Raw genomic sequence first — 15,785 nt, 5'->3', positions numbered from 1 at the left:
AATCATTGGGAAATAACAGCAAAGACTTAATCCGTAAATTATTTGAAATGATATATGATTTTTTTTATCAAACAAAACAAAGATCATCGTTACTTTTAACACTGTCACATTTAAAAAGCAAAACCCTTCGATTGACGTACTATTATTAAAAACTTACAATATGCGAGATTTAGACCCCTATGCATTCAAATAGTTAGATTTATATATATGTGTGTGTGTGTGTGTGTGTGTGTGTGTGTGTGTATATATATATACACACACACACACACACACACACACGTGCACGAATTAAAAACGATCATTTGTACGAAATAGTATACCTACTTCACAGCAACTGCTATCTTACTGACTTCCAATCAGCCACATAACACACCACACTATAGTCTTTTGAATTCAGATAAAGAAGGTGACGCAATTGTGAATTTTCTCTCCATTAGGCATCTCTCGCTATCGCGAGGTGGGTAAAGGCTGGGCTGTCGTACCTAAAACTGAAATGTCTGTTTTGGGATGTATTGTCAGCTCTCAAATCCCTGGTACAAAAAACATATTACCACTAGCTGTAATGGTATTTCAAATATAAAATATTTTGTATAAACCCCCACGTCAGATCAGCTTGCAGCGAACGCTTATCGCGTCACAAGGTACATGGCAAAAGTGCAAGGTGGCTAATTAAACGTGATATTTTACATCGACTGTTCGCGAAAGTTAATGTGCGCGCTTCCTCTGATCGTTCTCCCTGCTGCTGTCGTGTCGCGCTTCGACTCTACAGGGGAACTCGCCTGGGGCAGGCAAAGCAGTCCTGTGGGGGATCTCAGGAGGTCCACGCACTGGATGCTCCGAGGGACAACCGCATCCATCAACCACCGCAGCCAATAAAGAGCGCAGTAGGGCGGAGCTCATGTGTTCGGGTCTGCATCCACTTGGCGAGGGTCCTACAGGCAGCCTGTGGCTGAAAGTAACTGTCAAATGCGCGGCTCCTTTAATGAGAGCGATCAGTCTGAGTCCGAGACTCATGGCGACTACAGCGTCTAATCATTACAATATACTCACCTCCAGCGCGTCTATCGCGCATTCCGAGCCGGGGAGCATGCAGCAAGCGACGACGTACAGAGATGGACAGAGCCTGCTGCAAAGTGAATACGCACTGCAGGCTAATAGTCACCCGCTTAGCCATGCACATCAGTGGATAGCCGCACTGTCACACGGTGAAGGAGCCCCATGGTCCTCCGGCACCATCAGCGATCCAGACGTCAAGCCCGCCGTGCAGAGCGCCAGGGACGAATTGCACAGTTCCAGCAGCTTGCAGCACCAACCGCGGCACCCTCATCTGGTACACCAGCAGCACGGAAACCATCTAAACACAAGAGGATGGAGAACGACCACATCCTCTCACACGCAGAGCATGGCTACTAATAATAGCCAGAGTCTGATATACGCTCAGTCCGGATTCCCCATCAACGACTTGGTTACCGGCAGCAGACAGCCAATGCACCGGCACACCCTGAGAGACACCGAGGAGGACCACCACAGCCCGCTCATCAGTGACCAGGGCCACCCGGCGCCGCAACACCAGCACGACCACTCAGATGAAGACACACCAACCTCCGACGATTTGGAGCAGTTTGCCAAGCAGTTCAAGCAGCGCAGAATCAAACTGGGCTTCACGCAGGCGGACGTCGGCCTGGCTTTGGGAACCCTTTATGGAAACGTGTTTTCACAGACTACGATCTGCAGGTTCGAGGCCTTGCAGCTCAGTTTTAAGAACATGTGTAAGCTCAAACCTTTGCTAAACAAGTGGTTGGAGGAGGCAGATTCCTCCTCTGGGAGTCCCACCAGCTTGGACAAGATTGCGGCGCAGGGGAGGAAGAGGAAAAAACGAACTTCCATCGAGGTAAGCGTAAAAGGAGCATTGGAGAGTCATTTCTTAAAGTGTCCAAAGCCCGCAGCATCAGAAATAACCGCACTGGCGGACAGTCTTCAGCTAGAAAAAGAAGTGGTGAGAGTTTGGTTTTGTAACCGAAGACAGAAAGAGAAACGTATGACGCCTCCCGGAGGACCGGTACCGGGAGGAGAGGACGTATATGGGGACACGCCGCCTCACCACGTGGTCCAGACATAAGTTCAATGAAACAGCAACGGATCGTCTTGAACTTTGTTGACTATGAAACCTTTCGTTTCTTCTCTAATTACTTACTAAGCACCGGGCTGCTGTGGGCGATGCTGTGCACTTATATTCAGACACCGCAGGCGATGGAGTGAGTATCTTAACACGGACGGCAGCTCTGAGAGGGGAAGGACTGTCCTTAAAACGGAGAAGAAACTCTCCGGTACACGCCAGGCACTGTGACACTTCCGTAAAGTGTGCTCCCACATTTTGGGGGAAACACCTCATTATGGGTTACACTGACAATAACATTACTGGAACCAGAAGACTTTTGTAGAAAATACAGAGAAACACTGAATGGTTTCTATTATTTTTGGATAGTTTCCATGTCCTTGATATGACAGACGAAGACTAAGAATTGTATTCCGTAATTAAACGCCATCTTTACCTTCTCATCGGGATCTGAAGGGCTGAGTGTCGGCTATGGTGTTGGTTACTTGTCCGTCTCGAGACATAATGAGATTCACGCGTATTTATTATTATTATTATAATTATTATTATTATTACTACTACTACTACAACATAGTATTTTCATAATAGTTGAATCCATTCATTACATGCTAGACAATGTTCCATTAAAACAGTCCATGTTTATGTACAGACTGGTACGGAGTTACCAAGGAGAAACAGATGCGCGTTCCCGATTTAAGGCCATCAGAGCGCGCAGTACACAAAGACGCACAGCAGCAGCTTGCGGAAAGGGCACGGAGGGGTTGTCTGGCTACTGAGCCCGGACACTTTTTGCCGGTATTTCACCTCAGACGTCTAACGGAACACCCTGCTCACTTGTAAATACGTCACGGTTCAGTTTCCTTCACAATGGAGTGCTTTCATTTAAACGATTTCTAAAACAAAACAGGTTTTAACTGTTTAAAATTATTTTTTTATCCAGATGATTTTTGCATAATTTTGTATTGCATTTTAATACATGATGCTTTTATTTAAGGTAATCTAAAGCAGGAACATTGCTCACTATTTGTTGTTTAAAGTGTCACACTCATATCTCCATATGAGCCGCTGCTGGTGTTTTACCTGAGTTATTTTATGGAGACTAATTACGTCGTTATTTATGACCTTGTCTTTCGAGTTCATGCTGAGTGGCCGTCATTGTCGCCGGCTGTTTAGAAATCATATGAAGATAAAACATGTGGGTGTTTTTTTGGGGGGTGGCTACAGCTTAAAAAACGAACATAAAATCTCACACGATTTTAAAAATGAGCAACATAAGCCCCCAAACAACTAGTTTTAAAAAGTTGCGTCTTATTTAAAAAAGATTTTAATTAGGCCCGAAATGATTTATTATGTTGTATGGCATATATATAAATAATCCAACATGAATCAATATTGCTTTTCACATTTTTTCACATTCATGTGGAGTAAGCAAGGACACATTTTTTATGCTGTTTTTCCAGTTCACTTAGAAGTTAAAAATCAGTCGTTCACAGATGTTGTGATAATGTTGGTTTTTGAAGGTTAAACAGATTCAACAGTCATCCTTCGTTGTTATTTGTATCTATGTGACTTTAAACACAGTGTTTATTATTCTGTGTGTGTACATGCTGCCCAGAGGAACGTGGTCACACCGTTTAGAAGTCGCCTGCTTTCTGGTACCTTGTTTGGTAAAACCAACGAAATGGACTCCGTAACCACTCTATCAGTAGCTTTAATTAATGGACTAATTAACTGGCTGAGAAACTGTGATATGTTTTTCGTTTTTTGTTTTCCTGTTTGTCACATTCTGTTTGATTTGGATAAACTTGCGGGGAAATAAAACATACGCAAAGGTAATAGGCTAATGTTTCGGCAAGAATTTATTCAAACAAACGAACGATTGCGCGTCTGATTTTGCCCATTACGATAATGGTTTATTCATCGTTTACATTTGCATTTTCTTCAACAGAAATCCATGCATCTTTAATTGAATAGGCTAGTTGGTTTACCAGTTGCAAAACTGACCATGTACTGCATAAGCAGTTATGGATGGATGGTTGAACAGATGGATGGATGGATGATGGATGGATGGAATTGCGAAAATACTTTTATCTCATGCTGTAACAACTATACAAATTGAAGGAAAGGCAGGAATTGCATGACCAGTGCCCATTTATCGAAAATAGACTTACATATAATTCTGTTATGACTAAATCTGTGTTTGGAGGAATACTGTATTTCGTTATCAGTGGTATTTTTTAAAGTAACAGCCTACGCGATTTCCCACAATTGTTTCAATTCTCATTACCCCTGAGAATTACCCGGCGTTGAGTGAGGTGAATGCATGTTAGAGGGACTCCGTGTGTTTTTCGGTTACTTCTGTAGTTTCCTTCGGGATTCATGAAGTTTTTTTTTCTCTTGCAATGATTCCGCGCAACAGGTCATTCTAATTAGTATTAAAACGGTCATCCTACCCTGCGGCTTTAAGATGACAGATAGACCGCCCTCTACCGAGAGAAACTGCGCGTGTGAAGTGTTTCAGGGTCTCAGGAACAGGAACACCAAGTTAAACAGATCACATCAGGGTCTAATCTGTACTGAAACATACTGGATGGTATACCAGTTTTGGAAAGGCTTGTATGACAGTAATTTAGAAAAATTAACAAGGTAAGATTATTCGTATTTCATTATGCATCTATTACCCTAAACAATATAAATAATTTATTATTCAATATAATATCAAATTGATATGTAATAAAGTCCAATTTGCATATTCCAAAAGTACAGGTGAAATTAAACAGTATGTGTCGAGCCCGGATAGATTTGATATAATGTTAAGAAATTTTGATTGTTTTCCATTTTCATACACTTTCAGAAAAACCGCTAGGCCTGCTCTCTTTATTTGTCACGCTCCACTTGACTACCTGAACATCTTTCGTCATTTCCCAGATATTTCAGCTGTGCCCCACTGCCGTAAGTGTGTGGTTATTTGTGTCATATTATTTTAGAAAATCTCTTCATGATAAGATCATGGCCTTTTATCAGTGCCGGTGGATTAAAGAGATAGCAAGGCTGTCTGTCTCAAGGTGTTTCAATTAAAAATAGTGAATTGATATTATCTACACTAACAAAATATAAACACATAAAACATTATAGGCTAATATCAGCATTGGGTTTGATACAGTTTCTGCTCACCTGACCAGATCCGCATTTTAAATCTATATGACGTTGATTGCAGGGTTGGTCTAATTTAACTGGGACGGCCCCGGTGTGCGTATTTACCATTTGTTTTCCGTAGGCCTACGTAAAATCATTCTAGGTAAAGTCAAGCTTTAAGATTGCTCTCCCCATGTCTTTCAGATATATTTTCTTTCAATCTTTTGTTGATAATAAAAACCCATTAGTGTAATTAGTTATCGATTGGTTGAGCGGGTAAAACGCGTTTTTCGTGTCCCATCGCGACAAGTCTCCTATCGGCAGCTATAAATAAGCTTTGTGTCTTTAGCGACACCAGAACAGGTCGGTCCCACATAAATATGTCACGATCTCCTGGTCTGAACATAAAACACCAGCTAATAAATATGACGCACATATTCCGCACGTTACATCACGGTAAATTAGCTTAGATAAATGGCGATTCACAATCAGAACAGACCACTTTAACTGCAATTCCAATCGTTTACTGTGGCTGGATTCATGTTTTTTGCACCGCTGGGTACAAACTAAAATAGTTTGCTAAACGCATTTAAATGAGTTGCCCTAATGGTAACTCCGTTTTATTTAGCAGTAGTAGCAATGACAACAACAAATATGTGTGATGTTCACTACAGAAAAATCCGAATTATGCCTCCCCCACCAAAACTAAACCTCAGTAGAATTTATCCAACAGAAACTAGATCTATGTTCAAAATAACTGCAAATACCCTACCTTTAGCATACCTTAACTAAATGTATCTTAAGCTTTCCCAGTTGAATACTTCAGCAAGCATTGCTACTAAATGAGACATACGATAAAAGGACGCAGCCTTGCTCGATCTGCTTGGGCTCACGCTACGTTCACGTGATCATGATTCTGTACATGTAGAGAGACCAGATGCGTCTTCAATCCAGTGTGACACCGGATACAAATTAGTTAGAAATATAGTTTACACCAGGCCAGGTATAAAATCACGTGACTCATCGCAATTAAAGACATGAAAAACTATTTATAATCTATTATATTAGTGTATGATTATCAGCAATTACATGTGACAATCGATATTTCTTTGAACATATATTAAATATTTGAGCACGAACTATGTTTGCCTGACACCGTTCCACCAACAATCTCTCTTGTTACAGACCTGTAATTGGACAGTCGTTAAACAGCCAACAAAAATAACATCTGAAAACGTAAAGTTCTGATGTCAGAAATCCACAGCCTACAGTTGTGGAGGAGAGTGAGCAGCTCCCAGCCCAAAACACAGAGGGAGCTCTGAAAAGGCACACACACACAGACACACAGGTTCATAATTATATTTTTGTGGGGACTCTCCATTCAGTTCTAGGGACATTTGGTCCCCACAATGTAATATAAAACTAATGCACACACACCTGACCTGCCCATCTCACACATCCCACCCTAAAGCCATTCAGATGCACCTGAGCTAACCACAGCCACGCTGTGCCAGGTGCTCTGGTCCAGCTTTCATTCGAAATGCCTGCACAGACCTGGCAGCTCATTAGCCAAGATGACTTATAACCACTATGGGCCAGTAGGAGGCAGACTAACCACGTGGAGCTGGATTCTGTGAATTTGCAGGAAGAAATGGGGCCAGCTGGGGGGATTCTGGGGAGACAGTGGGTTAAGTGAGACGGGTCTCGAACCCAGACCCAGCAGTGCACCGGGACTGTTCACTGGGCCAGCTGCTGTGGCTCCATCCTCACCCTCAAACCTTCCTGCACGGCTGTGTTTCCGATCCCCCTGGACACCCCTGGCATGGCCTAGTTGTGCTCAGCAGCAACATTGGCAGTGGAACGACTGGCATCGACCCTTTTGAAGCTTCTGCCATCATGCTCCCGGTATCCATCTGTCCAGGGAACCTGGATTCTCTTTGGAGTAAATGCTTTGGAACCATGTACTAAAATGACCTGTGGCTGAAAGGCTCTGCGTCACATGTGACAGGGGTCACATGATCCGGCATCGTCATGGACACCCATTACTTGTCAGCGCATACCGGTGGTATCTCGCGTGACGCTGTCTCTGCATCACCAAACAGACGGCACACCTGATACCTTAAATCCTCAGGGACATCAGACTGCTGTCATCTTTAAAGGCGGCACCTTCTGTCTTCCCCGTTTATTTGAAACACCATCAGGTTCACACTCCAGCTGTCCAGAGAAGCATCTGCAGAAAAATCAGGATCAGTCACGCTAGTGAGCTTCATGCTGGGTTACCGATGAGCTCGGTGTGAACTCTTCATCCCAACCAATGTGATCCACACCACCAGCAGAAGGTGCAATGCCTAGTTTATAGGAGTTTTTTCAGTCGGGGAAAAGAGCGACGTTCTCAGTAGAATTGTCACATCTGTATTGGGCCCTTGAGCATGGCCCTTACTCTCCCCCCCTCCAAAAAAAAAATCCCAGGGCACTGGATAAGTAGTTAATTTATTTTTCACCTTTTAAGAACAAATGTCACAAAGTGCTTCGCATGAAGATGATAGACAGGCAGACAGACAGACAGACACAGACAGATAATGACCCCCACACTCAGACCCAAGGCTCTGCCCTCAGTTGGTGTGTGTATACAGTATACATATGTGTGTCACAAAGGAGAGAAACATGGACTATGGAGAAGAAAAATTCCAGTGTACTTCTACACAAGGCAAATAAAGTATCATTTCAAATGGGGTAGACATCTTGAAAAACATTAAAATAATGACGGCAACTCACTGTATTACACTCATGGTAATATTACCTAAATGACTGTAGTAAATGCTTTTACTGTTAGACATCTAAAATATAAAAATAAAACAGATCTGCTGACCACAACTTCAGTCTGACAAAAAATGCTAATGACTGGATTTTCTTCTGCTGTTCTCCTCATCTGCCCCAGGTCCAGCGACTCCGTGGCGTTTCAGCACCTGCCAGGCTACCACAGGGGGGCAGTACAACCCCCCGCAGACTTCATTAAACTGTCCTCCAACAGGTCATTAAAACAGCGGCACTGTAAAGAGGCACAAAAACACCAGGCCGAGGCCCAAAGAATCACTGCAGGTCGTCAGTGGGCAGGTTAACAAGCCTCTCAGGGCCTGGATGGTGCCACACATACACAGAAAGACAGACACACACACACACACACACACACACACAAAGGCACACAAACACAGACAGAGACTCCACAGCCCCCTAACACAGGCAGTCGGACAGCGAAGAGTTTTTTTCGGTCAGGGAAGACAAAAGGAGAGGTCTGGAGTTTGGTCAGATTAATTCACAATTTTCACTTTATTAAATCCAGGTGTACAAGAAAAAAAAAGCAGAGGCACAGATTAGTGCTGGGTTCTGCAGAGGTTAGGCTTAGGGTTAGGCTTAGGGGTCAGATCTCAGTGCTGAGAGACTCAAAACCACTGGGAGATCAAGCGGAATTACAGGCATACAGGACGCTAATCGGTTAATGTGCTTCGTCCAACAGTGTGGGTGTGTGCGTGTAAATGCTCTTAATGTCCGAGACTGGGAGGCGCTGCACACACAGGAAATGCATGCAGCTCATCACTCATTCCCCCGTAATCCGCACATACATCAGAATATTTGTGCTTTCGCGTGTATATGCACCTGCTTATTTGTTTCATGACATTGACACCAAAACAGCACAGCTCCCCTTCAATAAAATTAACAAGCAACACACAACATTGTTACAGGAAAATCATCCGAGAATTTTCTAAACATATGCAGTAGTGTGGGCACCGTGCTCTGCGTTGTCATGCTGTAGTGTGGCTGGTCATCCAAGACGTTCATCAGAATGCTTCGCATAATGCGCCTCGTCTGTCTGATGCCCGCAGTGACGTATCAAGTGTGAGTAACACGCCGCATGTCTGGCGGGCAGAGCGTGTCGATGGGCTGCTTTGCAATGCGGCTCAGGCGGTGACTGTGCGCTGCCCGGACAGGGTGGCGACTGAGACGTTTTTAACTCGGGACGTCTGAGTCTCTGCAGATCAGCTGATGGTTTTCCCATCATGCTCGTGGCTCCTGCGGCCTGGGGAGTGGCAGTATATAATCTCCACCCTCCTCCACCTAAGGCACAACAATGTCTCATAAACAGAGATAAGGACGAACAAAAATAATCAGGCATCTTCTGTAGCACCTGAACTCCATCCTAGGCAGACAGGAGCAACACCGGACATGGTCGTGTCTTTCAGTGAGGAGAGCAACACAACACATGTGTTCACCTAAGGGCATCAGTGCTGATGTAGAGTGGATGCATCCATCTGCCTGACCTCTGCAACTTCATTCTGCATAGAAAGACAATTTAACGAGGGTAATCATCCCAGCAGAGGTGGGTGGAGAGATTGAGGGACCAGCTACTCTGGATTTAAAAAAAAAAAAAAAAAAAAAACGCAGTGGGAAATCAAGCCCTGAGATCAGCATCCTTGCCAACACTGAAAAGGAGATGGAGGACTATCTTAGAAGAATTAGTGATGCCCCAAAGAACCTGGAGACCACGACCGGACGGGTCAGAGCAGCCGCCGCAGATCTCGTCATGGCCGGGGCGGCCGCGCTCCCCAGTCATTGGGTGAAGCTCTTCTTGATGGCCACGGCGGGGAAATGGGCGCTCAGCTCCTGGACGACACGCGCGTCTATCTGCGAGCAGAAGGACACGTCGAGAAGCAGCAGGCCGGAGCAGGAGCGGAGCAGCTTCCACAGGGAAGCCGGACTCACCATCCGGGTCCCTGCCGCACAGACACACAGCGGTCAGACCCCACGGCACTGCCAACCCCGACAGTCACAGGGACGTTCACAGTGGACCCCATTGACACCGCCTGCTCCCAGCGTCTCCAGGAAGCAAAGGAACAATCTATTCAAACCCCATGTGGATGGATAGCAGTCAGTACCGGCAGGTAAGCACTAAGCAGCGGTAAGCAGCGGCATCTGGGACTGGAGGAAAGTGCAAAAACAGGCCCAAGGGCTTCAGATTCAACTTATTTCTCTGGCCAGAAATGTCACATTTAAATATTTCTTTTCAAGAAAATAAAGGAAATTTCTTATTCTTTTTGCTTTGTTGTTATTTTTTTTCAAAAAGCATGCTGAAATCCACTGGATTGCAACAATTTTTCAGCATTCTTCTGCTAAAATACTGGTTAATTTCACACTCAATTTTCTCAATGAAGCATACAAAAAAACTCAATAAACTAGGTATCAGCCAGGGCCTCCCTTGGCCGCCACCTGATCCACAATGCACCGAGCCCCTGACATTCCCCTTACGGGTGGTAGGCCCACCTGGGGACAGTCCCGCGTGCCTCTTTCGGGCTATGCCCGGCCGGGCCCCACAGGTCAGGGCCCGGCCACCAGGCGCTCGCCAATGAGCCCCTCCCCCAGGCCTGGCTTCAGCGTGGGCCCCCAGTGACCCTAGTCCGGGTGAGGGATTATATCTCTCGGCTGGCCTGGGAACGCCTCGGCGTCCTCCCGGAGGTCTGGGTATCTCTCCTGAAGCTGCGACCCCCGCGACCCGAACCCCGGACAAGCGGTAGGTAATGGATGGATGGAAACTAGGTATCAACATAAAGATTTGTAGCAAAATCCCACAAGCCCGTCGGGGAAATTAAAGTGACGTCCCCGTGCCGACTCAAAAAGCATAAAATTAATATAAAATATTATATTAAAAAAATATTAATATAAAACATACTGGCTAATTAAATGAAACATGGGTCAATTTTAAATTTTTGCCTGCTGGGACCTAATAGGATTCGAGGGTTTTATTTATCACATGCAAGGTATACAAACCGACGTGACCTGCAGTGAAATGCAAGGTGGTCGACTTAAGAACATTGACAGCAGTAAGACAAATACCAATCACCCAGGAAGTGAAGGACGACTCACCCAGGATGTCGAGGTGCTGGAGGGCAGAGCAGCCAGCAGCCAGCTCCTCGATGTCCGAGTCACAGATGGTTCGATTGGCGGTGAGGAAGAGCTTGCGCAGACGGGGCAGCTGCCGGGCCAGGTTCTGGAAGCAGCCGGAGCTGCTCTGCAGAGTGGAGCACCAGCCCAGGTCGAGCTCCTCCAGCAGCCGGCAGCCGGACGCCAGGTCCGCCAGGCCGCGCTCAGTCAGGTTCTTACAGCGCCACAGGTCCAGCGAGAGCAGCGAGCGGCAGCGCGTGCTCAGCAGGCTGGCCACCGCGTCGTAGTCCTCGATCTGCGGGCGGCAGCGCCACAGGCCACATCAGTATACTCAAAGTACCAATCACACATAAGTTAATGTGCGGGGGGGGGGGGGGGGGGACTCACCATTACACAACTCCCCAGGTTAAGGTGTTTCAGCTCAGTGCAGAAGGTGAGGATGTTCAATATGGCCGTTTGCTGCAGTCAGGAAGAACATCCCCCAACCAAACAGCAAAGAGAGGATTAGGACTTGGTTACACACAGAAATCTGCCTGATAGACTATACAAATATAATATTAGAAAAATGCTTTAAAAATCTTTAGGTTGAGGGATGTGTTGCTGGTCAACCTCCTATCCCAGCCCACAGCAGCCACACGCCCCTCCAGTTGAGCAGCTATAATCAGTGGGGTACCTCATGGTTCTGTATTAGGACCATTCCTCTTTTGAAACGTTAATTTCCCAGCCTTATGCAGCCTGAAATGACACTCAGCCTCCTCCCTCCACGTCTCACCTCCACCTTGGTGCGGTACAGCACCAGCCGCCGCAACTGCGTCAGTTTGGCTATGTGCCCGAAGGATTGGGGCTGCAGCCGGTCACAGGAAGAGAGATTGAGCTCCTGCAGGCCCGTGCAGGTCTGGGAGATCACCTCCAGGCAGGCCTCGGTCAGGAAGTGGCAGCAGGACAGTTCCAGGCAGACCAAGCCCTGCCCACATGCCTTAATGAAGCTAGACAGGAAGGAGAGGGATTCCCTGCCCATCAGGACTACAGCAGACACCCCCCCCCCACACACACACACACACACAGCTCCACTGGACACCCCCACTACGCACAGTGCTGTGGTACAGACTGTATTAAAGGAACCACAAAAGAGAAACTTGAATTGGTTCACTATGTTTTACAGTGTAAAATATTTATTCACTGCACATTGTTACATACTGCATATAAAACTGCATTAATACGTGCTCTAATTTTAATCATTCGCTGAATATCTTCTCAGTGCAAATGAACAATAAGCGTGCATGCATGTGCACACACTAATGCATGTCAACACAGGTGTCCCTCAGTGTCATCCGCAGGGCTGAGCGGCGGACCAGGCGTACCTGCAGAAGCCGGTGACGGTGAGGGCCCCGCGGTTCCCCGTCCAGGACAGGTTGATCCTCTGGACCATGGTGCAGCACCTCTGCAGGTAGCCCAGGGAGGCGTCGCTCAGCCAGGCCCAGTAGGGCTGCAGGCTGAGCTGGACGTACTGCAGCGGGTCACAGCAGTGCTGCCTCAGCAGCTTGCAGGTCTGGGCCAATCGGCACAGGTCTGGCAGGGTCAGGTGACTCACGATGAGCTGGATCAGCTTTGGCGAGGCACAGTGAGACGGGGCGTCAGACCGGGACAGGACAGGCGGGGAACCAAAGATCCGAGGATCCAAAGCTGGGAAGCGTGCAACACCTACCTCATAGGGAAGCTTATCAAAGTAGCCATTCCCCGTGCCCCGCTTGGCGTCTTCGGCCTGTCTACCATAGCACGCCTCCAGTTCCCTGTCCTCGTCCTCGCCGTCACTCAGATCGCTCATGTCCAGCATAGGGGTCTTGTATAGCGCCAGGACGGGGCGCTCCTTGACCCCGCGCAGGATGACAGCATCTAGCTCTGTGTAGTAGTCCAGCATGGAGCTGTTCACCTCTAGCCGAATCAGATTGGTGGCGAAGCTTATCTGCTTGATGCTGGGAGAAAACTGCCGGGCCTGTGGGTTCAGGCTCTTGGTGGGCTTCCCCGCCCACAGCACCTCCCACCTGGGGGAGCGAGAGGCGCGAATCAGCGCGGGCATCATCACCGACACCTCTCACCTCCGTCGTCACCTTTTCCAAAGCCTTCCAGCTTTTGGCAGCTGCAAGTGCTTTCAAGCAATAAAAAACAGAACCACTAGACACAAAAACAGCCTCTTCCCAAAAGCTGCAGTAACTATTAATCAGTGATCTTCATAATGTACTTCATAATTGTTTGCGCCCTTTGCACATCAATTTCTCTCACTGGCAGCTTGACATTACATTGTTTTTACCCTCCAGCCAGTATATTTACTCACATAAATTTGTTTAGATTCTGTTCTTGTATATGCATATAAATATTTTAAAGACTTCTGTTTAGCTGTGTTTTGTATTTGTTTTTACTTTATTTTTGTCTGCATAGCCGTGTCTGTCTGCTCTCACGTCTGCACCTTCCGTACCAAGAAAGTTTCTTGCGCCTGCCTGTGTTTGGCGAATAAACCTGATTCCGATTCCGAGACGGCAACACCGAGGAGGCTACCTGACATCAGAAGGTGGATTCTGGGAAAAGGGGTTGAGAGAGCAGGCCAGGATCTGGACAATGCCCCCTGGGTGGTAGGTTTCCAGTACTTCCAGGGCAGTGGGGTAGACAGGCTCCTCGAAGCCCAGCTCGATGTAATCCTGGCTGTGGAAGGACAGGGGCATCCTGGGAAATGGCTGCGGCATGCTGGAGCACTGTTCCCACCAGGGGCCGTACATGCGGAACACGGCGGTCTGGGTGAAGTCCCCGGAGCTGGGGTAGACGTTGGGCAGGCCAGCCAGGTTCCACATAGTGTAGGACATGCTGTTCTCACTGCCATAGTGGGAGCTGAAGTCCAGCACCTCCTTAGCATACTGCTTCACCTCCACGCTCAGGGGCAGCGTGCGCTGGTTGCATTCCACGGCCCGCCGGCTGGTGAGAACCTCGCCCCGGGTTCCGCTTCTGGACCGGCGCCGCAGACAGATATAGTAAAACATGCCCAGTAGGGTTAGCATACGGAAGGACTGGCCCGGGACCGGGGAAAGGCCAGAAGCAGGACCAGGCAGCACTCTGCAATAATCAGCTCAGGCTACAGGATCAAACGCATGCAGCACCTGCAGGTCAGACAGAGAGAGACAGAGCGTGACAGCAACAAGCTCACGAGCATCAGTCACCGCAATGACTGGCCAGAAGGGGGCAATTTCCGTAAACCAGCGTGAAGATATGCAATACCACTGTCATTAAGTCGATTTCATCAGGGAATGTGGAGGTGTGACATTAGCTGTCCTGCTAAACCCAAGAGAGTAATGAATGCAAACGTCTCTGTGGACTGGTGAGAAACACAGACGCACACGGATGTAGTTTTCACACCAGGGAAATCACAGACATTAAGTTATTGTTAATATCACCCTAGCAATAAGAATTTGAAGCTCAAGCATTAGGCGTTCATGCACTAGTTATGTGTCTATTATTGACCACGTTGTAACTGCGGGAAAAGTATCTGTTTCCAAAAAAAAAAAAAATTGATCTCTCTGACATTAACTACACATCATTAGTTTACGCACAATAAGTGCATCAAACAGCCTTCAGCAGATATGCTGTCATCTCCATTTGCGTTTTATCAAATTTTGTTCTGCCGGCAAGGCATGTTTCAGCGAGATCTACAGAAGAAAAAAAAAAAAAAAAAACTGGAGAGGACTCGATTGAGTCTATACGGGGATTCTCCATTACATTTTGGTTCAAGCGCTGCTTTATGTTACCCGTCAGGTGTTGCTCACATTTAGATTGTCATCGGCACCTTTATGGGCGAGGAAGACCACCATCACCATCGCGGTATTCAGCCTGCCAGCTATGAACTACCACCTGATTGACAGATTATAAACGGGTAGCCGATACAGAACCGGCCCGAGCGGGTCTTCACCGACAAGACGCGTTATGGCATCTACTGCAAAGTATAGCATGGGTCCCCTTCTCCTCGCTCATAAAGACGGGCGCAGCCATCGCGTCCAATTTTGCTGAGACGTAAAATTTGGCTGCTGGGCTAAGTAACGTCAGGCGTCCCGCAGGTGCTATATAAATAAACTTGACTTGCTCACAAAGGTGGATGACGGGGTTATAAACTAACAATTAAGCAGCAGAAGTACTGCAGCTAAAGTACTATAACATTTTATTGACATTACTTACGGTATATCCAAATACCAGTGAAAATAATACAGGCGCCTCCGTGACATTTCTAAATCCATGTAGAAAACGCAAGCGATCGCATGGTACCATCATTTCCCGTCCGAACCGTAAACATCCGGCTCCTCGCCCTTGCCCTTGGGGTTTATGGGAAATGTAGTTCCAATGTTATTATTCCAAGTATGTTAACTGTATCAGCTCAGACTCTTGATCGAATGTATTGTTAATAGTTGAGAACATCAGAATTGGCTTCTGTTAAAATTTATTATAGACTTAAATAAGTCTGTACCATTTTAACAGCATCGAACATCGATAATCAATTATAAGGACTATTATTAAGTATTATATATAAGGTATTATTTTTACACTTACACTTATAACTCTGCTC

General features: G+C 46.6%; 2 protein-coding genes across 4 annotated transcripts; one reads left to right on the top strand and one right to left on the bottom strand.

The window, feature by feature from the left end:
• The first annotated feature begins 739 nt into the window (after positions 1 to 739).
• Positions 740 to 3,943, top strand: pou3f2b (POU class 3 homeobox 2b). Its single transcript, XM_023813054.2, has one exon. It carries the CDS (start codon positions 899 to 901, stop codon positions 2,117 to 2,119), a length of 1,221 nt encoding a protein of 406 aa, XP_023668822.1. The 5' UTR covers positions 740 to 898; the 3' UTR covers positions 2,120 to 3,943.
• A 4,616-nt stretch (positions 3,944 to 8,559) lies between these two features.
• fbxl4 (F-box and leucine-rich repeat protein 4) lies at positions 8,560 to 15,523 on the bottom strand. 3 transcript variants are annotated; one of them, XR_002838400.2, is made up of 9 exons: positions 15,401 to 15,506; positions 13,739 to 14,179; positions 12,891 to 13,227; positions 12,547 to 12,791; positions 11,958 to 12,171; positions 11,573 to 11,644; positions 11,168 to 11,480; positions 9,520 to 10,020; positions 8,560 to 9,364 (listed from the first exon to the last, which is right to left on the bottom strand). XR_002838400.2 is itself a non-coding variant. In XM_023813038.2 (8 exons), exons 2-8 carry the CDS (start codon positions 14,230 to 14,232, stop codon positions 9,857 to 9,859), a joined length of 1,839 nt encoding a protein of 612 aa, XP_023668806.1. In that variant the 5' UTR covers positions 14,233 to 14,331; positions 15,401 to 15,523; the 3' UTR covers positions 8,560 to 9,856. The 3 variants fall into 3 exon arrangements, 2 of the variants coding, with proteins under 2 accessions (XP_023668806.1, XP_023668805.1); XM_023813038.2 differs by having other exon boundaries at positions 8,560 to 10,020; positions 13,739 to 14,331; positions 15,401 to 15,523; XM_023813037.2 differs by having other exon boundaries at positions 8,560 to 10,020.
• Between the last annotated feature and the right edge of the window lie 262 nt (positions 15,524 to 15,785).

Source organism: Paramormyrops kingsleyae, chromosome 9 (genome assembly GCF_048594095.1).
Source record: "Paramormyrops kingsleyae isolate MSU_618 chromosome 9, PKINGS_0.4, whole genome shotgun sequence".
Lineage (NCBI taxonomy): Eukaryota > Metazoa > Chordata > Actinopteri > Osteoglossiformes > Mormyridae > Paramormyrops > Paramormyrops kingsleyae.
This window is presented reverse-complemented; position numbering and strand designations above follow the sequence as displayed.

Excerpts from the sequence above, each read along its gene's own strand:
- fbxl4 (XM_023813037.2), bottom strand. The coding sequence starts at position 15,459 with ATGGATTTAGAAATGTCACGGAGGCGCCTGTATTATTTTCACTGGTAT. Across the intron at positions 12,172-12,546 it reads ACCGTCACCGGCTTCTGCAG|CTTCATTAAGGCATGTGGGC; the intron begins GTACGCCTGGTC and ends CTTCCTGTCTAG. Across the intron at positions 11,645-11,957 it reads TGTACCGCACCAAGGTGGAG|CAAACGGCCATATTGAACAT; the intron begins GTGAGACGTGGA and ends TCCTGACTGCAG.
- pou3f2b (XM_023813054.2), top strand. The coding sequence starts at position 899 with ATGTGTTCGGGTCTGCATCCACTTGGCGAGGGTCCTACAGGCAGCCTG.